Below are 22,873 nucleotides of genomic sequence, written 5' to 3' on the forward strand. Positions count from 1 at the left end.
GTGTGTGTGTGTGTGTGTGTGTGTGTGTGTGTGTGTGTGTGTGTGTGTGTGTGTGTGGTCTGTCTGTCCATCCGTCCATTCCCGCAGGTTCTAAAGAAGTATCCACACCTCTGGTGCATGACAAAGCCCCCCAGCCGGCGGCCCAAGCTCTACATTGTGAACTTGCAGGTAACTCAGGTGCTCAGAGGTGCCTCCTTAGACCTGGGCCTTAGGAGAGCCAGCAATCCCTGGGACATTTATGTCCCACACTAAGGCACCACGGAGGTCTGGCTGAGTAGGGGCCAAGGCCAGCAGGCCATTGGGAAGGAGTGAGGTGTTGTCCTCACTTAACCTTCTCCTGTCCCCAGTGGACCCCGAAGGATGACTGGGCTGCTCTGAAGCTGCACGGAAAGTGTGATGACGTCATGCGGCTCCTCATGGATGAGCTGGGCCTGGAGATCCCCCGCTACAGCAGGTGAGGGGGCACAGGCACATCCCCCACTTCCCTGCCCCTGTGTGGATGGGTTGTGTCTGTTGTCTTTTGTGAGCTGAGTGTAGAGAAAGCTCTGAGCTGTGGCAGATGGCATCTGAGGCGTGACTGCAGTGTGGTGGCCTCTGCAGGGACCAGCCCCAGCATTGGCTGAGGTGTCCTGGCTGGCGTGATTCCTGCGGGGAGAGGGAATCTGCCAGGGTACGCCTGGATGTCCCCCTTCACCTCAGGCAGCCTGGACGGGAAGGTGCCTTGAAGGGATGTGCTCTCAGCAACTCTGCTCATCAGGATCTGGGTGCACTTGGCTTGGGGAGCTGGAATACTTTGGGGAAGCTTAAACAAATTGTGCCTTAATACAGAATTTGTGATAATTTAGATGTGGTGTGTGTATTGAGTGAAAAGTTTACACTTTCTTTCTCTGTGAATTTTCAGGGTCTTATAGGGGAAATCAATAACTTCTTTTAATCAAAGGGTTGGAGAATTAAGGATCCCTTCACCTTCTGGGCCTGGCAATTCTTGTATGTTATGTTTGTGGTGTTCTGTAATGTGGGCCTATTGTGTACTGTACTTTTTTTTTTTTTTCCACATTAACTTAGCTCATTTTCTTTATCAGTGCTTATCTGTATATTAAGTTTATGATATGTGGTTCTACATCTCAGTCAGACACATGATCTCTTCACGGTGTAGTGTTTAGGCCACGCCTCCCTAGTCAGCTTCCCTCCAGTCAAGTCCTGCATTCTGGGAAGGGGAAGAGGGTCTGGTCTACCTGTCCCTGGCCGTACAAGTGAAAGGTGGGGCCCAGAGTTGGCTAGTGACTCACCCCTCCTGGGGCTACTGCCACCCTACCCCATGTGTGCACAGCCCCCTCAATCACCGACGAGGACTGAGTTCTGCAGAGGCTGGGCTAGCCTGGGTGCTGGCCTTTGAGTTACTCGCGGAGCTTACCCCTCTCGCAGATGTTCTGGAGCTACCACTGAGCAAAGCCCAGCCATGGTTAAGACGTGGGAGGGACGCAGGGTGACCTCAGTCAGCTTTCCCGTCCTGGGGCGGGTTGTGATTGTGAGAGGCTCCCAGGCATGCCTGACCCAGCTTTCCCTTTGCGTAGGTGGCAGGACCCCATCTTCTCGCTGGCCACTCCCCTGCGTGCGGGTGAAGAAGGCAGCCACAGTCGCAAGTCGCTGTGCAGAAGTCGAGAAGAACCTGGGCCTGGGGACCGGGGTGCACCACTTAGCTCAGCCCCTGTCCTGGGCGGCTGGTTTGGCAGGGGCTGCACCAAGCGCACAAAAAGGAAGAAAGTAACGTAACCTGATGCTTGACCGAGAACAATGATGGCACTTTGCAAATGGCCGGGACTCTTGTTCAGGGGCAAGTGGCACTGTTAAGGCCAGGACTGCCCCTGGAATTCTCTGGGGGTGACGTTTTCACCCTGACATGTTTAGCCATTTGTCCTTGTGGAAAGCTCCCTTGCACTGCTGTGGTTGCCCCCCCCGCATGGGCCTAATGATGGAAGACACCTCGCCCAAGCAGCCTCTTCTAAAGAGGTGGCAGCCACACCCTCTGTGAAAAGAGGACTCGGGTTATTTCACACCTGGCCAGCTAAGAGGAAGCACACGGCTGCCTTACCTCATTCACTAGGCTAGTCTCAGGGGCCTCAACTCTATTTCTACCACTTCTTACTAAAAATGTTAAATTTATAGAAGCCGCCTTCTGTATTGGGTATGCTGCAAAGGAGTGGTTTTTGAGCCTTGGCTCTCAGCAGGCCTTTTTATTGTTATTAAACATCTCTGCACTGTCTTCCTCGTGTCACCGAGTGACTGCCTTTCTGAAGGGGTGGGTGGGAGCCGGCGCCTGGCGAGACTCCTGGAGGGGCGGATGCGCCCCACGTGGTCCTACCCCAACCGCCGCTCCAGGTGGGAGCTGAGGGCTGGTGGGCGCAGGCCATTGGCCGGGAGCGGAGGGGCGGGGCCCTGCCCGGCCGGGGCTCGCCGTTGGCCGCGCGAGGGAGGTGAGGGGGCGGGGCTCCGCGCGCGGGGCGGGGCGGCGCTCGGCATTGGCCGTGAGAGGCGGGTGAGGCCCGCGTGACGGCGCGTGCGTGCGCGAGCTGCGGCGACTGAGAGTGGGGAGCCGGTCGTGCCGCGCCGCGGTTCCGGGGCCATGATCCGGAACGGGCACGGGGAGGCAGGCGGCGCCGAGCGGCCGGGCCCAGGGGGCAGGCGAGCCGTGCGGGTGTGGTGCGACGGCTGGTGAGCGCGGCGGGGGTCGGGGGTCGGGGGCCGCGGGCGGGGCCGCGGTGACAGCTGTGGTCGCCTTCGCCGGGGTCGGGTGGCCGGCTAGCGCGGGGCGGGCGGCGTCTCGGCCGCGTAGGACGCCTGGAACCCGGGCCACCGCGTCGGCGCGGGCAGCGCGGCTGAGGGTTGCTGGAGTCTCTGCGGATCCCTACATGAGCGCCTTCCCCGGACGCTCCTTCTCTCACGTTTGCCTTTAAGCGGGAGACCCGCCAGGCGGTCCCACCTGCTTAACTCGTGCACGATAGTGGCCAAAGTTGCGTGTCTAACCTTGATGACTTTAATCATTTCAGTGCCCTAGGAGCTCTCTTTCTCCGAAGGAGCCGTGCACCCAAAATGTCTTCCCAGAGTTCTCTCTGTCCGGCTCCCAGCTTGCCGGCACAAAACCAGGAAGGTTCTCCTAGGTACCTGGGCAAGCGTCAGCGCAGGCATTGCCCGATCTGTGTAAGACCCTAGTGAAGCCCCCAGGCTCCAGGGTCCAGCACTGGCTCCTACAGTGCCCAACTGTCCTCTCTTCTGGCAAGCCAGACAGCTGGAGTGGTGTTGAGATAGGTTTGAGGCTGTCAGCAGGCAGGAGGAAAGTGAATCTCTAGTGGTAACTTGACGTCTTGGATGCTTCCTCAGACCGTATTTGATGGAAGCAGAGAAAGAAAAACATCTGGCTAGCCCAGGGCTTCAGCGGCCAGCAAGTGGGGCTGCCATACTCCTGGGCCTGCACCTGAGTCACCTTGTGGAGGGGGCGTGGCTTCCTGTCCGTTGACTCTGACCTTGGCCCTGACCAGGCCTGGCCCCTGTCCCAGCAGGCCACAGCCACAGGCCACAGTGACTGGGATACAGCCTGGACCCAGGTCCACCCTGCATTCTGTGCTGTGCACCCTCCTTCTGCCCAGCCTGTCCAGTGGGCACAAGGGCCTGCCAGGCTCCTGAATTTGGACTTCCCTCTTCCCTTAGCCCAGGACCAGAGCCCTGTGCCCCACAGGCTTGTCTGCTGGGGCCTGATGTGCTGGGGTGGGGCTAGCAGGTGGCGCTGAGTAGAATGGTTTTGTACACCTGGGTCACCTGGAGAAGCAAGGACAGCTCCACCTACTCAGAGAGCAATACAAGGCTGGGAAGAAGCAGAGTGAGCATAAGGGCCCCCCTCAGGGCCCACAGAGAAGTGGAGAGCCCCTCCGCCACACATGGCAACCCGAGTGGAGCTGCGGTGCTGTGTGTGGCCTTCAGCTGAGAGTTCACTCTTAACCAGGCCTGGATTTGAGGATGAAAGCTCTAGAACCAGGCGATAGGGAGGTGGTTGTTGGCCCCAGAGAGCAAATCCTGCCTGCTCCCCAAGGCCTCTGGAGTTTCCAGAGGCCTTGGGGAGCAGGCAGGATTTCTAAAGCCACTGACTGCCCTTGTTCATTGGCTGGACTTTGTTTCGTGTTGGCCCCCGGGACTGTCTGGCTGTTTCACGGTAGTACAGAGCCCAGTCCATCCCTGAACTAACGTTGGTTTCTATTACATCTCAAAGAGACTGCCCGTGACAGTTTGCATTTGGGAAGGGGAGGGGCTGAGGGCAGAGTGCTGTCCCAGGTGTGGGGAGCAGGGGCTGTTCTGTGCACTCATCAGCCCTCAGGTCCGCCAGGCCTTGTCCCCGGGCACAGCCATGCTCGCTCAGTCTGACCTTGAGCCCAGGGACCAGTAATGTGGAGAGCTGAGCACCCCGCCCCTCTGAAAGCCCAGGCCCAACTGGACCCTGGGAGCAGTTCCCCATGGTGGCTTCTCAGAGGGCTTCCTAAGGACACTGCAGAGGAGCAAGACTGCGCCCCCAACACTGGGATGATGGCCCTGCCCTCTCCACAGCTATGACATGGTACATTATGGCCACTCCAACCAGCTGCGCCAGGCACGGGCCATGGGTGACCACCTCATCGTGGGTGTACACACTGACGGTAAGTCGGGCTGCCAGGCCCACCCTCCTCCCCCACGCCCGTGACAGACGCCACAGGTCCCCGTGGTGGGTAAGGCCAGGCCCAGCCGTCCTCCCCAGAAGTGCAGCTCCACAGGCTCGCCCCAATCCCAGGCCAAGCCATCCAGAGCTTTCCCGTCTTGCATCCTGTCATGAGCTTGGGGGACAGGGGTGGTCTAGTGGATCAGTCCAGGTATGCCGCCCACTTCCTACCCCCTTCCTGGTTCCCAAGGCCTTTGAGGACAGAGCACCCAGCCATCAAAGGGAACCCCGGACCATGCCTGGAACTCTGGTTGGCTGGGGGTGAGGGGCGTGCAGTTACCCAGCAAGTGCGTCCGCAGCGCCTGTACCGACCGGCTCACAGAGGACAGAGCAGGGCTGCTCCTTGTGCTCCTGCCTCGTGGGCTGAGGGCCCCATGAGAGACAGCCTCCCGCCGTGAGCCCTCATGTGGCCGCAGACCCTGCTCAATTCTGGGAGGGGACTTATGAGGAGGAGCCAGTGAGCCTGTGGCCAGCCTTCCAGGGGTCACCCACCTTGTCCTTTGCCCTCTTCTCTTGCCCTAGAGGAGATCGCCAAGCACAAGGGGCCCCCAGTGTTTACTCAGGAGGAAAGGTACAAGATGGTGCAGGCCATCAAGTGGGTGGACGAGGTGGTGCCAGCAGCCCCCTATGTCACCACGCTGGAGACGCTGGACAAGTACAGCTGCGACTTCTGCGTCCACGGCAGTGAGTCAGCAGGGCAGAGCCCGGGCCAAGGGACTTGGGCAGCTCCAGACCTGACCATCAGAGGGGCGTCCAGAGGTGCCGGCCTCCTCACACTTTGGGGAGCGCAGAGCCCTTTGAGAGTCTGAGGAAGCTCTGGGTCCTTCCCCAGAAAGGAGCGCACGCACATCAGGGCAGGCCTGGAGCGGGGGTGTGAGCCTGGAGGTCTTCATGGCTTTGGATTAAGATCCTTGTTCTCGTGTGCGTGTCACCCCTTAGATGACATCACACTGACTGTAGATGGCCGGGACACCTACGAGGAAGTGAAGCAGGCTGGGAGGTACAGGTAAGCTCTACTTGCCGAGTGCCCCACTTTTCGAGGAGCGGGGCTCCCAGCTCCCATCGAGCCCCTTCTGCCTGTGAGGGCAGCATCCGGGCCGTGGCCTGTTTCTCGTGGCCTGGACTGGAGCTGGGGGGATGCCATACATCTGCACCACCCAGTACAGTAGCCACTGGCCACGGGCGGCTGCTAAGCAGGGGAAACGTGGGGTATGACTGGGGAACTGGCTTTTATTTGAGTCACTTTAATTGAAAAGGCCAGTGTGGCCAGCGGCTCGAGTGGGGCAGTGAAGTCTGGGGTTCCCTTGGCAGGGAGTGTGTGGTGAGGGAGGACCTGGGCGTCAGTGGACAGAACAGGACCAGAGCCACCCCTGTATGGCCTGCTCACCCCGAGACTGCGAACTTGGTGCTTGGTGACAGCATTCTTCTGTCCAGTCATTTCCTTTGCTTGATAAAATTTCGGTGGTCCCTCCACTCTCCTGGTCTTGGTTTTTTGCTGTGGCTGAGAGTGGTGAGGAGACACCCGGGTCTGTGCACAGCATGGCTGGGGGCTGGACCATGGTAGACTCAGCCACAAACGGAGTTGCCCTTAGGTGGGGCAACTTAGGTGCCCGTAGGAGGTGCAGCCTTGCAGGTGTGTCCCAGGATGAGAGCCCCAACCCCACCTCTTTTCCCAGAGAATGCAAGCGCACCCAGGGGGTGTCCACCACAGACCTCGTTGGCCGCATGCTGCTCGTGACCAAGGCCCATCACAGCAGCCAGGTGAGTCTTTGGGGGCCAGAGCAGAATCCCCGAGGTCCCAGGGCTGGGAGGGAGGGATCGCCTACCCCACCCTTGCCCCTCAGTGGGCACTAGGACAGCAAGCTTCGATGTCCTGGGGTTGGTTGCGTCTGGAGGGCAAGGCCCCTCAACCCCCTACCCTTCCGTGCAGGAGATGTCCTCTGAGTACCGGGAGTACGCAGACAGCTTTGGCAAGGTGAGTGTCGCCTGTGCTGTCCGGGCCGCTGCCCAACCCCCAGGCCACCCCTGGGGAAAGGCTGGCCTGGAGCCTTGCCCTCTACCCTGCTCCCTGCTTTCTGGACACTGACTGGGTACTGACCACCAGTCTTGCTGGCTGGCTGGTCCCAGCAGCCACTGCGTGGAGGAGGAGTGAGGACTGCCCGCGAACGAGGGGTCTCTAACCAGGTGGCCTGGTTCTCTCTCCCTCTGTAGCTCTCTCACCCGACACCCTCCAGGGAGACACTTTCCTCAGGCGGCTCCTCCCAGGTGACCAGACGGTGGCCTCAGGGTGCCAGGTCCCCACGAGGGCCGTGTCCGCTGGCCTCTTCCTAGCGGGTTCGTTGCAAGGCCAAGGTGGTGTTGGCTGCAGCGCCTGCTGTGGCCATGGGGCAGAACCCCAGTCCCACCGGCCATAGCGGCCCCGCCCAGCCTGGTCGTGGTGTGAACCAGGCACCTGCCAGCCAGCCCTCGGCATCCCTGCCTGAGATGTCTGCCTGGAAACAACAGCAGAGCGACAAGCGAGTGGCAGGCTGTGGCTAGAGCTTTGGAGTCCCAGCCTATAGCCCCCATACCTGCCCCCGCCATCTCACACCTGTGCCTCCCAGAGCAGACTGACAGGCGGATGCGGGCAGGCCCAAGGATGGGCACAGGCAAGGGACGTGCCTGCGAGGCCTCTGTCGCTGACCAGCTTGTTCTCGGCTTACAGTGTCCTGGGGGGCGGAACCCTTGGACAGGGGTGTCCCAGTTTTTACAGACATCCCAGAAGATCATCCAGTTTGCTTCGGGGAAGGAGCCCCAGCCAGGGGAGACGGTCATTTACGTGGCTGGTGCTTTTGATCTGTTCCGTATCCTCTGGGACTGGCTGGGGGGTTGTCCCTGCCCCAGGCCTTTTCTGTGCGTTTCCACATCTGCCCCAGTGGGCTGTGGGGGCTAGAGGGGCCTCCCTGACTCTCGGAGGTCCAGGATTGGGGTGGGGTGCAGGGGCACCGCTATCAGCATGGAGAGGCATGAGCAGGTGGGTGGGAAGGTACCTGTCTGAGCCCCTGCTTCTGCGGGCGGCCCCTCCTCGTTGCTTCCTCGGTCCTTAACCTGGGCGCAGACATCGGGCACGTGGACTTCCTGGAGAAGGTACATGGCCTGGCGGAGAGGCCCTACGTCATCGCCGGCTTGCACTTTGACCAGGTCTCCCCCTGGGCAGCTGGTAGCATGGGGGCTCTGGAGGGGCTCCTAGGGTTGGGGTTGGGCACAGGCGAGGCAGAGGTGGCAAACTTGGGCCTCTTCCCAGGGAGAAGCCCAGGGGGAGCCTCCCATCCAGGGCTTCCCCACACTGGCAGATGCCCCACGAGGGATTGTTGGGAGGGAGCGCGGCCTCACTCCCACCCCAGCCCACCCCCGAGGTCACCAGCTGACCCAGCCTTGCTCTGGCTCTAGGAGGTCAACCACTACAAGGGGAAGAACTACCCCATCATGAACCTGCATGAGCGGACCCTGAGCGTGCTGGCCTGCCGGGTGAGTGCAGGCGGGCAGGTGGGCAGGCCCAGTGGCGTCTCCTTCCCAAGCTGGAGCTGCTCCTCCCCAGGACCCTCCCTGGGGTACAGGAGTCTGGGGCTTCACCATGCTGCCTCTCAGCCCCTACCCTGCAGCCTGGTGAGGCCCATCTAACCAGCTGTGCTCCCTTTCCGCCCAGTACGTGTCCGAAGTGGTGATTGGGGCCCCGTACTCGGTCACAGCAGAGCTCCTGGATCACTTCAAGGTGAGGACGGGGCTCCTGGCGGGCGGCTTCCAGGGAGGGTCTTGACTGAGTGGGGCCAGGCCAGCTCTCTGAGCCCAGGCTGCTTCCCTGGAGAGGGCCTTCTGGGGGCAGGGGACCACGGGGGGAGATGCTGGGAGGGCGCCCTGACCTTCGCCTCCTCCCCAGGTGGACCTGGTGTGTCACGGGAAGACGGAAATCGTGCCTGACAAGGATGGCTCCGACCCATATGAGGTGGGTCATACTGGGCCCTCGACAGACATGAGGTGGCCACTGTCTGATGCTTCCCAGCCTCCTAACGCCCCCACACCTCATCATGCCTGTCTGGGAAATGGGCGGGGTGACAGCTGCCATGCTGATGGCCTCATGGCTTAAGGAGGCAGGTTGCTAACGGGTGGGAATAACTGCCCCCACCATAGTGGGGTGGGAACTCTCTGAGCCAGGGCAGCAGGGCAGGCTCCTTGGGGTCCAAAGGAGGGCTCTCACCTCCTCCTCCTCCTGGCCTCCAGGAGCCCAAAAGAAGGGGTATTTTCTGTCAGATCGACAGTGGGAATGACCTCACCACGGATCTCATTGTCCAGCGTATCATCAAGAACAGGTGAGTCTCAGCCAGGCTGCTGGGGGCACGGGGAGCCGCTGAGCCCTGGGTCTGGGTGCACCACTCACCCCCACCTGGCCCCCAGGCTGGAGTACGAGGCCCGGAACCAGAAGAAGGAGGCCAAGGAGCTGGCCTTCCTGGAGGCCATGAGGCAGCAGGAGGCGCGGCCCGAGAGGGAGAGCGACTGTGACTTCTGACCAGAGGGGAGAGGTCGCCAAGGGCCCTCCGAGTGCTCGCCCTGTCCCAGCCCTGCCTCGAGAGCTTGGCTCGGTTTTTAACAAAGCTGCGGTGCCCTCCTTTCCAACCACCCGGCTGTGGAAGGGCTGGTGTGGAGGACACTGCCTTTCACCCTGCCCGTGAGGTGTCCGTCTTGCAGCAGGCCCTCCTGCCCTTCCTGCCGAGCTGCACAGGGAGGGGATCCAGCACAGTGGAGCAGCCCAACAGGCAGGATGAGCAGGGGGCACCTTCAACAGAGGGGTGCCACCCTGCGTGCCAGGGAAGGCCCAGTTTCCATCCTTCCAGCTCTGCTGCTGCTCCCCATTCTGCCCCCAGGAAGCTCCTGCAGACCCTGGATGCCCCCCACTGCCCAGCTCGAGGCGGTGGCCTTCCTGCCCGCCCGGCCTCCGTGGGAGCCAGCTTCAGGGAGCAATGACCCAGGGGCCCGGCCCCTTTCCTCCTCAGAGTGCAGACCATGCCGCCTCCCACGTGAGCGGCCTCTGCCCTGCAGTGTGTCCCTGCCCTGGTGCCCCGGGGCCTGACGCCCGGACGCTGCACCCCCTGCTTCCCGGGCCAGCCTCCCCTCAGACTGTTCTCGGTTTTGTACCTGACCAGCTGGTGTGCAACCGAATAAACCTGCTGGGAGGTGCTCTGCCTCGGGCTCTCAACCCTGAAGGGCAGGACCAGGAAACCCACCACCTTGGCCCTGCTCCCCGCTGCCCACCCAGCAAGGAGGGGGGCAGCAGGCAGCATGACGGCAGCAAGGAACCCCCCAGATCTGGGCCCCCAGACACCTCCAGCTGCCTCCCACATGGCAGGCGACAAAAAAAGGGGAGGGAGGCAAGGACCAACAGAGTACCTTTGGCCCCAGGGTCTGTCATGGGGAAAATGAGAGGCTGACACCCCGCGGCCCACATAGGGCTACCTGATCCAGGAAGGAATTAGGGGCTGCTCCCTGGCCCGATCCACAGAATCTCAGGGTCTTCTGTACCCAAGTCAGGGTACACTTGGAGTAGTGCAGTGGCTGCAGGGTGCTGACCCCGGTCACCTCTTGATGGGCGGGGGGGGTGTGGCAGTGGTTTATGGTTCTGTGGTGTTCAAGAGTGAGGACTGTGATGTTTTTTCAGTCCTCTGTCAGTTTCCTCCAGAATGGCCTCTGCCCTGCAGCTGCTGAGCCAGATGGGGCTGGAGTACCCTGTGGCCTGGCCCCAGGGGAGCCCCTGGCCAGCATTCACTCCTTCTGGAAGGTGGGCCTGTCCTTTCTTTTGGCCCTTAAGGTCCAGCCTAGAACCCACGCAGGAAGCTGCAGTGGGGGACTGCGGTGCACGCACCCTGGCCGGGCAGCTGCTGCCCTGCTTCCTTTTTTCCGTCCTCGAGTGGGGGGAGCTCACTAAGCTGTGAGAGGCACAGGGCCCTCCCTGCACCCCCGCCCCACCTGGGCCCCCAATTTCAGGAGCCCGGTGATGCCAGACCTTCCCACGCTCAGATCCCTGGGCGGCAGGGATCAGCCAGTCCCCTGTAGACTCTGATGTGAGGGTGGGACACAGGAGCAGCCGAAGGGTTCCTCTTGAGACTGGAGTCAGCCCCAGGCCTTCTGAGAACCCCCTGCTGGGTGGCACCGAAAAGTGAGGACTGGGGGACAGTCCACAGCAGCAGTCAGGAAGCCCCAGGTGAGCCACGGTTGGAGGAGACTCAGGGCCTGGGGGTCCAGGAGGTGGGCGCCTCCAGAGACTGGTCCACCCAGGTGCAGCAGGATTGCGGGTCCCACCCCCAGCCTAAGTGGAGGGCCGGTGGGTCCAGCTCCCTTGGGCCCCCTGAGGCCCAGCTGGCAAGGCCCCATGGCGTGGGGGACACCACTGAGACAGGCTGCGGACCTCTGGGACCAGGGCTCAGGCCAAGGACTCAAGGCAACTTCATGGGGCGTGGGGAGGGCAAATCAATCTGCTAAGATCCCCACAAGTGAATTAGGGAATTAGCCTGAGTGTGGGGTGGGGGGAGGCTGGCACAAGGCAGCCGTGCTCAGGAGATTTGGCCCTACACAGCCCCTCCCTCCTCAAGGTGGGGCAGCACCCACTGCTTTGGGGATATCTGCTTCCCTGTGGGTCTAGGGAGGGCTGAACAAAGAGCTCCCAGGCCTGGGAGGAGCCAGCTGCCTGATGTCAGATTCAGGACTCAGCTGGGGTGGGGCCCAGCTTTGTCATCCCCCTGGTGCAGCCCCTCCTGGTCCTGGAGCTGCACATCTGGCTGCCTTCCCACTCCTCGGCCCAGCCTATTCATTAATTCACTTGGCACAAGTATTGTCCTGTGCTGTGTACTTTGAGGAGTTTTGGGGGGCTCCAAGAAGCGTGACCCCAGAGCTGCCCCTCTGGTAAGGGAGATCTTTGGTCTCAAGAAACCTAGAATTTGAGGCAGGAGGGCCTCCCGGTGTGGAGTGTTCAGGGGAAGCTCTTATAAGGCAGGACATTTGAGCTGGCCTAATAGACTGATGGCTAGTGGGCGACCCAGGCACCACCTGCCAGGAGGATCCAGGAGCTGCGTGGACAAAGGCAGGGAGGTGTCGGGCAGGGACTGGAGGTGGGGGACATGGAGAGAAGCCTTGCAGAACCAGATGTGGGGCTCCAGAAGATGTCTGGGGCCGATACAGCTAGAGGCCCAGCAGCATTTTGCCAGCAGTGGGGTTTGGGAGCTCCTGTGCAGGTGTTTGGGTGAAGCCTGTTGGCCTGAGGGCCCTAGTTGCTGTCTGTGCTCCTAGGTGGCCAGAGTCCGGGTTTGGAGATTCACGGGTACTTGCCCACTCCGTCTGCTGGGCCCACCCCCCACCCCCAGAGGCTGCGAGTCTCATTTATTCATTAAGCCATTTACTATGGGGACGGGTGGCCGGTACTGGGTGCCATCTGGCGCCAGGGCAAGGGTGGGCCCCAGGGTGTGCCCGCGGGAACCAGGCCAGGTCCACGTTCCGGGGTCGGGGTTCACGTGCTGCGACAGTCCGCGGCGCGGAGTGACAGGAAGACGTCGGCCTTGCACTGGAAGATGGCGCGGCCGTCGGGGAGCCGCTCGCAGCTCTGCAGGTTCGGGGTGACGTCCTCGACGCACACGGCCTGGGGGCGGGGGGAGGATGAGGGGGCGCCCGCACCCTCCAGCGCCCAGTACTCACGAGGCTCCGCAGGCTGGGGCACAGCTCCGGGAAGATGCCGGCCCGTCCCGGGGGTCCCGTGCCCACGGGGGCCTCGGAGCGCCGCGCGTACGGCGACCTGCGGAAGCCGGACAACAGCCCCGCGGCGCGGCCCACAGAGTAGTAGCCCGGCCCCGCCACCTGCTTGTACCACGCGAGGCCGGGGGGCTCCAGCAGCAGGGACAGCGCCAGGGCGGCGGCCACCAGCATCGCGAACCCGGCCTTAGGGACGCGGGTGGCGGCGGGCGGCGGGGCGCGAAACAGCAGCACCGGCGCCTTGTATCTGCGTCTGGGCGGGGCGAGGCGCGAGGGCGGACGCCGGGACGCAGGGGCCTCCCCATCCCAGAGGGAGAAGCCCCATGGGGTCAGCGCCTATTGGGCACAGGGGCGCGCTGGAGGAACAGATGGTCGAGAGCTTGGTGGTGATGAGACGCCCCCTTCTCCCCCACCCCGGCCCACCTCCCCGTTTCTGACCCTGCCTGCTCTTACTGGGAGGCGGCCCCCAGGCCACTCCTACCAACCTTGGTCCCTCCTGGGTCTGGCCTCAGTGGGAGCAGGGGCAGCAGTGCTGCACCGAACCCTCAACCAGTCCGATGGCGCCCCAGCCCCGAGTCACCCCCGGAGGTCCCCAGCACTCATGAGGCTGGAGAGAGAGCCACTGACTGCACTGTACCCAGGGGACAAACGAGCAATTCCCACCCTAAAGGGGAACTGACCAGAGGACAAGGGCTTCTTGAGGAGGCATGGAAGTCTGGGAGGGCCTGGGGGCAGAAGTCAGTTTCAACAACTGGTCTGGTCCTCAGAGCTGATGGCAGGACAGGCAGAATGGCTCACAGGAGAGATGAGGAGAGGAAGCCAGGGGAGAGCATTTGCAAAGGCAGGTGCTGTGATCCTGTGCCACCACGGCGGAGAGAGGGCTGAGGTTATGGGATCCTGAGAGGACCTGGTGTGGCCCCTGAGCTTACCGGGAGGGGGCAGATGGCTGGACTCCGGGTGTGTGCAGGGCCTGGCAGGCAGCTGTATGTCCAGCTCAACGGGACCACACAGGCCCTGGGAGGACTGGGCTGGAACCCAGGAAAGAGTGGAGAGGAGGCCACCTGGCAGGGAAGTGGCAGTGGCCTGCCAGGAGGACCATGTGACCTGTGGCAAGCTGTGGACCCCTCTGGGGTGAGTGCACCTGTCCCAGGGCACGAAGGCTAAAAGCCTGGAGGCTGGGCTCAGGGTCGGGCACCCTAGGCATGTGGGTACTTCCTGTCACAGGAGAACATTCCCCAGGGAAGGAAGAACTCCAGGGAGGGGAGGCAGACTGGGGGTAGGCCAGGCCCCCTAGTGGGATACTCTACAGTTGCCACAGCCCACTTCCCAGTGAGGGTTGGTCTTCCTACTGGTCTGTGAACTCCTTGGTGACCCTGGATGCAGACACAGTGTAGACAGGCCCCTAGAGTAGAGTTGCTGCCTAGAACCTGGCAGCTAAATAGGAGCACCCAGGAGGCTGAACCCAAGGGTCCAAGATGGAGGGCACATGGCAGATGACATCAGCCATTAGGCTTGCTCAGCCGCCCATCCTCCTGCTCACACTTCCCAAACATCCTGGCCACGTGCTTTCCCAGGACAGACACCAGCACAAGGTCCCTGGCAGTTGGGTTTCTGGGCAAGGAGCACATGACCTCCAGGTTCTGTGAGGGCTTCCTTTCCTCTGGGCACACTGTTCAGATGGGAAGCGTGGTACCACATGGGTGACCATGCACTGCCCAGTCTTCTCACCTGGGGACTGGTGACAGGTAGAGTAGTATAAACATGCTCAGCAACCAGCTACAGGACAGTGGCCCCAAGCGGGGAGGTCATCGAGAATAGACTGGAAGGAGCCAGTGCTCACAAGACATGCAGCCTGCAGCGGTCTCCATCCAGAAGCTGCACGAGACCGTTAGGTCTGGGACCGCTGCACCCCAGGGGCCACCACCTCATGGGAGCTGTGGTGGAACAGAAGTGCTCAAAGATGTCCCAAGGGCTGTCCTTCCCTAGGAAGGGAGACCCTCAGACACCTGTGGACACACATCCTAACGTCAACGACATCAGCCCTGACAAGGAGCTGGCCTTCAGTTGGAGCAGGGGAGAAAGGGATCAAGACAACCCATCAAAACTGCCTTGGCAGAGCCGGTTCGGCACCACCAGCACCTGCTCAGGGACGGCCCACCGGTGGGAGGAACCAAAGCAGTGGCCACCAGCTGTGTCCAGCCAGGGTCCTAACGACCAGCCTGAAGAGTGGTCCCCAGGCCTCCGCACGGCTAGGCTCTTCAAGCCCGAGCCCGTCCCTCCTGCCCCGGCTCCTCCGGCTGATCCCAAGCTCCTTCTCCTCCAGGGGAAGTGACTCAGGGCCTCATGGAAACACATCGAGATGTTCATTCATGAGAGTTTTCATTTCCGCGCACACCAAGGCAGCCTCAGCACCAAGAAAACAAGCAACGGGAGGCCTCCGGCCAGGCTCAGGTGGTTTAATGAGTTTTACTTATTGGATAAAAGTGTCAATGTTGTGATGGAAAAAAACAAACGCAGCTCCAGTCCTCGTTTCAACCCTGTCACAGCCCAAAGGGGACTGTCCCAGTGGAGACCATGGCCACCCAGAGCCACTGTGGGGGTGGGGCCGTCTCAGGGCGAGGGGGGAGTGGGGCAGCGCAGCCTCACTCCTTGAACTTCCACTCCTGGCGGCACATGGGGCAGTGCTGCTGCACCTGCTGCGCATTGAGCCACTTGAGGATGCAGTGCATGTGGAAGCAGTGCGAGCACTGGCCCCACACCAGCGGGCAGTCGTCACCTGGCACCTTGCCTGCGGGAGGGATGAGAGGACCAGTGAGTCACAGAGTTCGGGACAAGCCAGGTGGGGGATGTGCACCCAGGGTGGCCTTGTGTCTCAGAGAGGACAGGTTTCAGGAGTGAAAGCGCGGATTCTGCCGTGCAGCTGCCCCAGGTAAACATCTGCAAAACCCACCCAGGCTGCTCCTGCTTCCACTCTCCCCTCCCAAGGGGGAGCGGCTCAGGGAGCTCAGCAGCAGGAAGAGCTCTGGCCTGGCCCACATCCCCGCCCGATGGCCTCCCAGGGGCTGGGCCCATCTGCAGACACACCACAGCCCTGCCACTATCACCTGGCAACTGTGATGCCAAGGTTACATCAGTGTGTCAAGGGGCCCGCAGAGGTGACCCGCCTCTGAGCGGTGAACTATTCCTCTTGATCAAGGTGAGGTGGGCTGGGGCCTTGGGACCTAGACGGCTCCTTCCCTAGGCGGCAGGGACCCAGTGCAGTACCAGGGAGTGGGCTGGGGACACTGAGGTGCTTTATGGCCCAGGCTGGTGGCAGCTGGGAGTGACACAGCACTACCTTCCGTTTCCTTTCCATTTCTAGCCTAAAACGGTCCTACCTCCAAGGCCCAGAGTACCTGCTGCTGGCACTCCACCCCACACAGCTGGAAATGCTACCTCCGTGGAGAGGGCCTGGCACAGAGATGACACGCTACACTGCCTGTCATCAAGAGAAACTAGCCTCTCTCTGATTTTCAAGAATCTAGAAAACCCCATCATGCAGCTGGTGCCAGCAGAGCACAAGGACCTCCCCCAGCCTCGAGTCAGGTCCCCACGGGCATTGAGGAGCTACAACTTGCTTCCTCCACCCTCTCTTAGGGGTTTCATTCCCCCAAATCATTGCCCTGGGGGCCCTTCACGCCTATCAAGTACGAGCTGTATCCAGATGTCACTAGTGCATAAACACAGTGGACCAGCCGGACAAGCCAGGGTGAACAGGGTACATCTTGTCCACGAAGTGGTTCCTAAGTGCAGGTCTGAACCCCTGTGACCACAGGGCTGGGCTGGTCACCTGTGGTCCTGGTCCTCACTCTTGACACCAAACACAGGGACAGTTGACTGTACAATGCGTTAAAGAGATAACACCATGGCTGAGCCACATGACAATACTCTCAAAACCTCATGTAGCACCTGCTCGGAGCTGCACAAGGGGCTGGGAACCTGGCCTGTGCTCTTGTCCAACCTCACGGTGCCCCCGCAGCCTCCGTCACCCGACCTGACAGAGAGGAGGCCAGGGCCACACGACTCACGAAGGCAGATGCCACTGCCTGAAGGGAGCAGGCCGACCAGGAGGCTGGTATGGGTGCCAGGTCTTAAATATCCTTCAGTGTCTGCTGAAAACATGCAGCTCCTTCCTAATTCCCAAGCAGCCCCTGCCCCACAGTGGTACCTGCACCCCATGGAGTCAGAAGGGATGAGCACTTCCATCTTTCAACTCTTTTGTTTGGGGCAGTGTTCCTCAATCTTTCTAAAAAATCCTTTCAATAACAAAACGCCACGCCCTTTCTGAAACTTTTATGACAAAACCACCAGAAAATAATTTACTTGGCAAATACAAAACGATCTAACTCACTCTGCTTCCCAGGCCAGGGGGGTGGGGTGAGTAGGACTCTGTGCCAGGAGCCCACAGGGTGTGACACCTGATTTATATTGGTTCCCACCCACCCAGGGTCTTTCCAACCTCAGCAGAACTATGCTTGGAATCACCCCAAACACATTAGAGTCCTTACAAACAGAGTCTGGAAGAGGGTGAGCAGGGGCCAGCCAGCCCATTGGTGGGGGTACCCAGCCATCCTCTCCGTTTGAGGCAGGGCTCCTGTAGGCAGCCCGCTGGGGCATCTGACAGCACAAGTGCAAGCCGACAGTGACTCACACCAGTGCCGGTGGAATCTTAACAAGACTTTCACTCCCAAAGCCCAGGGACGAGGAGCAGATTTATGACAGCCTGAGTCACTCTGGATTCTCTATAGGAGTTCCATTTCAGCAGAGAAACCCAGCGTCACTTGATTTGTATAGAAAGCGCCCTGGGCTAGCCAAATACTTTGCTCATTCCAACTAGCTCACTCTAACCTCATAACCAGCAGGTCCAAATTTCAGACTCTAAACCCCCTCTTCCAATCAGCCAGCACACGTGAGCAAGCACCGCACACTGGGATGCGGCCCCTGGTGCCATCTCTGACACAAAGGCTCACTGGCCCACATTAGGCCAAAAGGGCATGGCCACATAAATGCTTCCGAGGACTTTTCTGTTCAGAGGCCACAATCTGCTGCTGAGGAAGTTGCAAGTACCTACCCACAGCCTGTGCTGTACCCTTAAGAAGGGTGGTTTTAAATGTATTAAACCAAGCCAGACCTTGTGCTTCGACTTTCCTTCCCTGTTATGTAAAACCTCATCAAGTAGAGCCAATCACTGATTTCCTAAGATTATATCCCACCTGTTTGATTAAATCAGGCTAGATTAGCCCCTGGGTTAATCTCTCAGGCGATTGTGTTAAAAGCCCTAACACAACTTTTTGTTCCACGTGTCTCATAGCGACTTTCATCAGGATAGGAAGCTGTGCTCTTTTTCTTACAAAACTTTTGACGGGGGTTTCCCTGGTGGCGCAGTGGTTGAGAGTCCGCCTGCCGATGCAGGGGACGCGGGTTCGTGCCCCGGTCCGGGAAGATCCCACATGCCGCGGAGCGGCTAGGCCCGTGAGCCATGGCCGCTGAGCCTCTGCTCCGCAACGAGAGAGGCCACAGCAGTGAGAGGCCCGCGTACCGCAAAAAAAAAAACAAAAAACAAAACTTTTGACGGGGTCTTTGTACAAATATGGGCCCAAATAGCCTGGGTTTTCTCTATTAACTTTTCCTGGGGAAAGGAAACCAAACCCCAGGGATGCTGTGCAGGTATTTCTGGGGACACGCCAAGGCCAGAGGGTAGGCAAAGCTCGAAAGAGAGCGGGCAGGGGGCACTCACAGTCCGGGCAACAGCCATTGAAGGCCATCCGGCAGATGCCGCAGTTCTCGTCGTTGGCCACCCAGAGCCAAGTGGCCACGCCGTTCCAGCACTTGATCTTCACCTTCATGGCGCGGGAAGCCTGCGGGGAGGAAAGAGACCACCAGGCTCCGGTGAGTCTGCAGAGCTACAGCACTTGGGAGCCAAAGAAGGAGTGCCGCCCCGAGCCAGAGGGTCAGCGCAGGCAAGAGTCGCCGCCGAAGGGCAGCACAAGCTGTCTACAAGGAGGCTGGGGCTGGGGCCGACTCCTCAGGAGACCGGGACGCTCAAGGCGTCTGCCAACACCGCACTTCTGCGCGGGCGTCCAGAGAAAGGCGCGTCGGATTCCGTTAACAATTGCAAAAACGTGCTCTGCGCAACTTCTGAAAGGGACACGACTGACGGGGTGAGAGATGGAGAACCACGCCACCTCCCTACGAGGTCACGCCGGAACAACCCCGGGCCAGGTCGCGGGAGCCGCATCCCCTCCCCGCCGCGGGACTGGGGTGAGGGGTCTGTGTGAGGTGGGGGAGGGGCAAGGGAGGACCAAGGGAGGGTCGGCACGCCCGGCCCCGCCCCAACGGCCTCACCCCCGCCGACCTAATCGCGCGCTGCCCCACCCGCCTTCAGTTGGCAGCGCCGGCGCCGCGCGGGAAGGTATGTAAACGACTGCGGCCGCGGCCCGGCAATTCTCAGCGGTGCCCGCCGAGCCCCTTGGCCCAGCGCGCATGCGCCGCCTCGCCCCTCCCCGACGCCACCGACCCACAGCCAATCCACGGCCGCTCCGAGGACGCGGCACCGGAAAACCCCGCGCGGCGCAGGAAGTGACGCGCCGACGTGCTGACGCGCGGGCTCCAGCCGAGGCCGATTCCGCGCCCGCCATGGCCGACAAAATGGATATGTCTCTGGACGACATCATTAAACTGAACCGGAGCCAGCGAGGCGGCCGCGGCGGGGGCAGGGGCCGCGGCCGGGCCGGCTCCCAGGGCGGCCGCGGAGGCGGGGCGCAGGCCGCCGCGCGAGTGAACCGAGGCGGCGGACCCATTCGGAACCGGCCGGCCATCGCCCGCGGCGCGGCGGGCGGCGGCGGCAGAAACCGGCCGGCGCCCTACAGCAGGGTGAGTGCAGAGGCCGGGCGGCGGGCTGCGGCAGGGGAACGGGCCAGCGGCGCGGCGCAGGGGCGGGCGACCAGCCGGCTAACCGGGCTGGGGGGCGCGGGCGCCGGCCGGCCGAGCGGACGGGGAGGTCGCGCGCCGGCCGGGCTCCAAGGCGGAGACCCTGGCGGCCTTTGTCTTGGCTGGGCGCCCGGCCTCATGGCGCCGGGGGCCAAAGGGCCGTTGGCGCGACCGCCCGGGAGACGGGAAGTTAGGTGGAGGGAAGCGAGAAGTTGCGGGACGTGTGGCCCCGACGGTCGGCTGCGGCCTGGCGTGGGCGGGAAGCGGGGGCTGCGGGTCCCTCTACGCGCTTTCCTCTCTGCCGTGATGGGGCAGGGTCTTGCTATAGCCGTGAGGTCGAGGGCCAGCCCTGGAGTGAGACTCACGGGTCTCTTTCTGTTCTTGTGTTTCCTTTTTCGTTAGCCGAAACAACTTCCTGACAAATGGCAACATGATCTTTTCGATAGCGGTTTTGGGGGTGGTGCCGGCGTGGAGACCGGTGGGAAACTGCTGGTGTCAAATCTGGATTTTGGAGTGTCTGACGCTGATATTCAGGTAAGGGACTGGAGCTTCTCGGTGGGTAGGTCACCCCGCACGGAATTGATTGTGATGTTTGGGACGTAGCCCTGAATCCCCACCTACCTTAGGACAGTGAGCCCTCCCAGGCACCCAAGGGCTAGCCACTGTCCCCTGGAAGGGGCTCCAGGAATGCAAAGCAGAGGTCAAGCTAGAGTTGAAAGTCTGATCAGTGCGTCAGTTTGTGCTGGAAGACAGGTCCCCAGCTTACTCTGAGGAGCCGCTGCTCTTCGTTACTAAAACGTGTTCTGTGGATGAAGGCCCTTTGCCTGAGCTTTTCTAACAGAAGCTTGGTTGAATGTGTGTCGTTTCTGTGTTAATGAAAGAACTAGGCTGTTTGCTTTCTTTACTTTGTGCCTGTTTTAACGGTTTGTTGGGAGGAGAAAGCCTTTCCTTTGTAGAACTGACAAAGCACAGAAGCAGGATGGTGCCAGCGTCACTCTGGCTCCGTTTTCCTTAAGGCTTATGTCTTATATGGAGTTTTGTTTCCTGTCTTATTCTCACCTAACTTTCACCCCCTGGGTTTTGTTAGTGGCATGATTCTCGAACTCATCTTTGGTTGAAGCCTCCTTTTCCTTTTTTTTTCTTTTTCTTTTCTTTTTCTTTCTTTCTTTTTTTCTTTGATTGAACTCCAAAGGCATTTAAATTTGCTTTCTATAATGACATCTTGGGGGTCAGTCCAGGACATGGCTGGGTCAGGGTACTGGGCCTTCCTGGGTTCAATTTCCCAGAGCCCAGCCACTTTACTTTACCGTGGGAGGACAGAGCAAGGCCGGTGAGCACTCACAGTGTCTCAACACTTTTTTTAAGGTGGTTTCTGGCATCCACTGGAAACCGCTTTTGGTGAACTCCACTTCCCGCTGTGTGCCTGCGGCCGGAGTAGCCCCACACTCTGGGTTCCCTCTCCAACTCCCAGCCTGCCTGAGGTCAGGGCAGTTTCCATGGCAGCGCTTGACTTCAGGCTTTGCGGCAGGCTTGAGTAGGAGGAGAGGGAAAGGTGAGCCAGAATCTGCCCTGGGGGAGGGGCTGGGTCAGGGCTCCCAGTCAGCGGGCCCTTGGAGCTGGTCCACAAGTGGATAGAGCCCCTTGCTCTGTGATCTTGACCTTTGCTGCTTCTTGGCACAGTCCTTGGGTGTGTTGTAAATTTTCCTTTGTTGAAGAAGATAGCGACTTAATCTTGTGCCCTTCACTGGTGGGCTTTGTGATCCTTTACCTGCATCGTGGTGCAGGTGTCAGGTCCCCAAGTGGGCAGGAGCCCTCGGGCCCAGCTGCTCTTGAAAATTGTTGTCCCACCTGTCCCATCCCATACCCCAGATCCCACTACCACTGCCCTGCCCCCAACATGTATGTCTGCCTCCCAGGGAAATAACCCCAAAGCAGTCCATACTTCCAGGGAGTGTCCCTGGGGCGCCAGAATAAAAACTGCTTTGCTGACAACTGCTCTTTCTGACTCTCAGGAACTCTTTGCTGAATTTGGAACTTTGAAGAAGGCGGCTGTGCACTACGACCGATCCGGCCGCAGTTTAGGAACAGCTGATGTGCACTTTGAGCGGAAGGCAGATGCACTAAAAGCTATGAAACAGTACAACGGTGTCCCTTTGGATGGTGCGTTTGGGATTGGCCCAGAAAGGCTACAACACTGTAGCCAGTTTGTGGAGCCTGGGGCTGGCCCCAGCCCTGCAGGAGTAGGACCCCCTCTACCTGAGGACACTTTGCATTTGCCCCTTTGTCCCTCTCTTCCATTCTGCCATGTCTCGTGCTGCCCCGTACATCTGGACCAACCTCTTGTGAACCCCCATCCAGCAAGCTACATCCCTCCTCTCCTTCAGCTCCTTCCAGAAGATTCACTTCTGTGAAGCTTTCTCAGAACCACCATAGTACACTTCTGAGTATGGGGCTGTAGTCGTAAAGACAAAGGTACTTTTCCGCTTGTGAGCACCCCAGACACCTGACAAACACCCACCTACACTGGGTGAGAAGGAGCAAGGAGGCGCTGGTGGGGCTGTTGTTGGCAACATTTTGTTCTCCCACCAGCATCTCCAGGCTGTTGCTCTTGTTGGGAGCATTGAGATGCACAGCGCCCCTTTCTAGTGCTTGCATGGAGGCCAGGGTGTGTGCCGCCAGCAGGCCTCAGAGCCCTCGTAACAGGAGCTGGCCCTCTTGTGTTCTCTGCCACAGGCCGCCCCATGAACATTCAGCTCGTCACCTCACAGATTGACACACAGCGGAGACCTGCACAGAGGTGAGTTTGGGGCCTCTGGGCAGGGCTGACCTGTGGGTGTCCACTCACCCCGCAGGCCTTTCCAGGCACGTGAGCAAGTTCCCTTTTTTTGCTAGTGTAAACAGAGGCGGGATGACTAGAAACCGTGGTTCGGGAGGTTTTGGTGGTGGCGGTGGCACCCGGAGAGGCACCCGTGGAGGCAGCCGGGGCAGAGGCAGAGGAACCGGCAGGAGTTCAAAGCAGCAGCTTTCTGCAGAGGAATTGGACGCCCAGCTGGATGCTTATAATGCAAGAGTAAGTCCCAGAGGAAGACTGGGGGGGGCCGGTCAAAGACCAACTGGATGAGGACCTCATTTTGAGTGAGAACCTCACTTCCTCTGTTTCAGATGGACACCAGTTAAACAGACCGGCAAATCCGTGCATGGACCAGGACCCGGAAGTCTCGTCCGTGCTCCCTGGTGGGAGGGGTGACAGACTGGGGCTGTGTGGCCAATGATGGATTTGTTTCTTTTATGGTTTAAAATAGGATTTAAAATTCATGTAAAGGTTTCTTTTTTTTTTTTTTTCTTTTTTTTTTTTTTTTTTTTTTTTTTTAAATTTTGTAAAAGACCTGTTTT

General features: G+C 60.2%; 5 protein-coding genes across 12 annotated transcripts in view; 3 read left to right on the forward strand and 2 right to left on the reverse strand.

The window, feature by feature from the left end:
• Positions 1 to 2,263, forward strand: part of SIRT7 (sirtuin 7) — a 7,571-nt gene extending 5,308 nt beyond the window's left edge. Inside the window, exons 8-11 of one of the 3 annotated variants that reach the window (XR_003678117.2) lie at positions 88 to 168; positions 348 to 454; positions 902 to 987; positions 1,575 to 1,664. Coding sequence is in view for 2 of the 3 variants with exons in the window: in XM_007125624.4 (XP_007125686.2) it covers positions 88 to 168; positions 348 to 454; positions 1,575 to 1,773 (387 nt within the window). In the remaining variant the exon portion in view is untranslated. Of the gene's footprint in view, positions 1 to 87; positions 169 to 347; positions 455 to 901; positions 988 to 1,574 lie in introns of all 3 variants that reach the window. The other 2 variants (XM_007125624.4, XM_028483429.2) reach the window with 2 other exon arrangements.
• A 294-nt stretch (positions 2,264 to 2,557) lies between these two features.
• Positions 2,558 to 18,281, forward strand: PCYT2 (phosphate cytidylyltransferase 2, ethanolamine). 3 transcript variants are annotated; one of them, XM_024130279.3, is made up of 14 exons: positions 2,558 to 2,712; positions 4,594 to 4,682; positions 5,264 to 5,425; positions 5,681 to 5,747; positions 6,418 to 6,502; positions 6,672 to 6,716; positions 6,953 to 7,006; positions 7,446 to 7,584; positions 7,839 to 7,921; positions 8,171 to 8,248; positions 8,427 to 8,492; positions 8,658 to 8,723; positions 8,999 to 9,087; positions 9,173 to 12,132. In XM_024130279.3, the coding sequence occupies exons 1-14, from the start codon at positions 2,624 to 2,626 to the stop codon at positions 9,282 to 9,284; spliced, it is 1,224 nt and encodes a 407-aa protein (XP_023986047.1). In that variant the 5' UTR covers positions 2,558 to 2,623; the 3' UTR covers positions 9,285 to 12,132. The 3 variants fall into 3 exon arrangements, with proteins under 3 accessions (XP_023986047.1, XP_028339219.1, XP_023986048.1); XM_028483418.2 differs by lacking the exons at positions 6,953 to 7,006; positions 9,173 to 12,132 and adding an exon at positions 15,873 to 18,281; XM_024130280.3 differs by lacking the exon at positions 6,953 to 7,006.
• NPB (neuropeptide B) lies at positions 12,273 to 13,715 on the reverse strand. The gene is made up of 3 exons (XM_055082174.1): positions 13,653 to 13,715; positions 12,458 to 12,847; positions 12,273 to 12,401 (listed from the first exon to the last, which is right to left on the reverse strand). The coding sequence occupies exons 1-3, from the start codon at positions 13,713 to 13,715 to the stop codon at positions 12,273 to 12,275; spliced, it is 582 nt and encodes a 193-aa protein (XP_054938149.1).
• Positions 14,959 to 19,028, reverse strand: ANAPC11 (anaphase promoting complex subunit 11). Of its 4 annotated transcripts, none has more exons than XM_024129996.3 (3): positions 18,906 to 19,028; positions 18,288 to 18,408; positions 14,959 to 15,299 (listed from the first exon to the last, which is right to left on the reverse strand). In XM_024129996.3, the coding sequence occupies exons 2-3, from the start codon at positions 18,394 to 18,396 to the stop codon at positions 15,154 to 15,156; spliced, it is 255 nt and encodes an 84-aa protein (XP_023985764.1). In that variant the 5' UTR covers positions 18,397 to 18,408; positions 18,906 to 19,028; the 3' UTR covers positions 14,959 to 15,153. The 4 variants fall into 4 exon arrangements, with proteins under 4 accessions (XP_023985764.1, XP_023985766.1, XP_023985765.1 ...); XM_024129998.3 differs by having other exon boundaries at positions 18,926 to 19,023; XM_024129997.3 differs by having other exon boundaries at positions 18,930 to 19,015.
• Positions 19,025 to 22,838, forward strand: ALYREF (Aly/REF export factor). The gene is made up of 6 exons (XM_024130345.3): positions 19,025 to 19,423; positions 19,883 to 20,014; positions 21,493 to 21,640; positions 22,214 to 22,277; positions 22,373 to 22,550; positions 22,643 to 22,838. Exons 1-6 carry the CDS (start codon positions 19,034 to 19,036, stop codon positions 22,655 to 22,657), a joined length of 927 nt encoding a protein of 308 aa, XP_023986113.2. The 5' UTR covers positions 19,025 to 19,033; the 3' UTR covers positions 22,658 to 22,838.
• Positions 22,839 to 22,873: the final 35 nt, after the last annotated feature.

This window comes from Physeter macrocephalus, unplaced genomic scaffold, assembly GCF_002837175.3.
Source record: "Physeter macrocephalus isolate SW-GA unplaced genomic scaffold, ASM283717v5 random_29, whole genome shotgun sequence".
NCBI lineage: Eukaryota > Metazoa > Chordata > Mammalia > Artiodactyla > Physeteridae > Physeter > Physeter macrocephalus.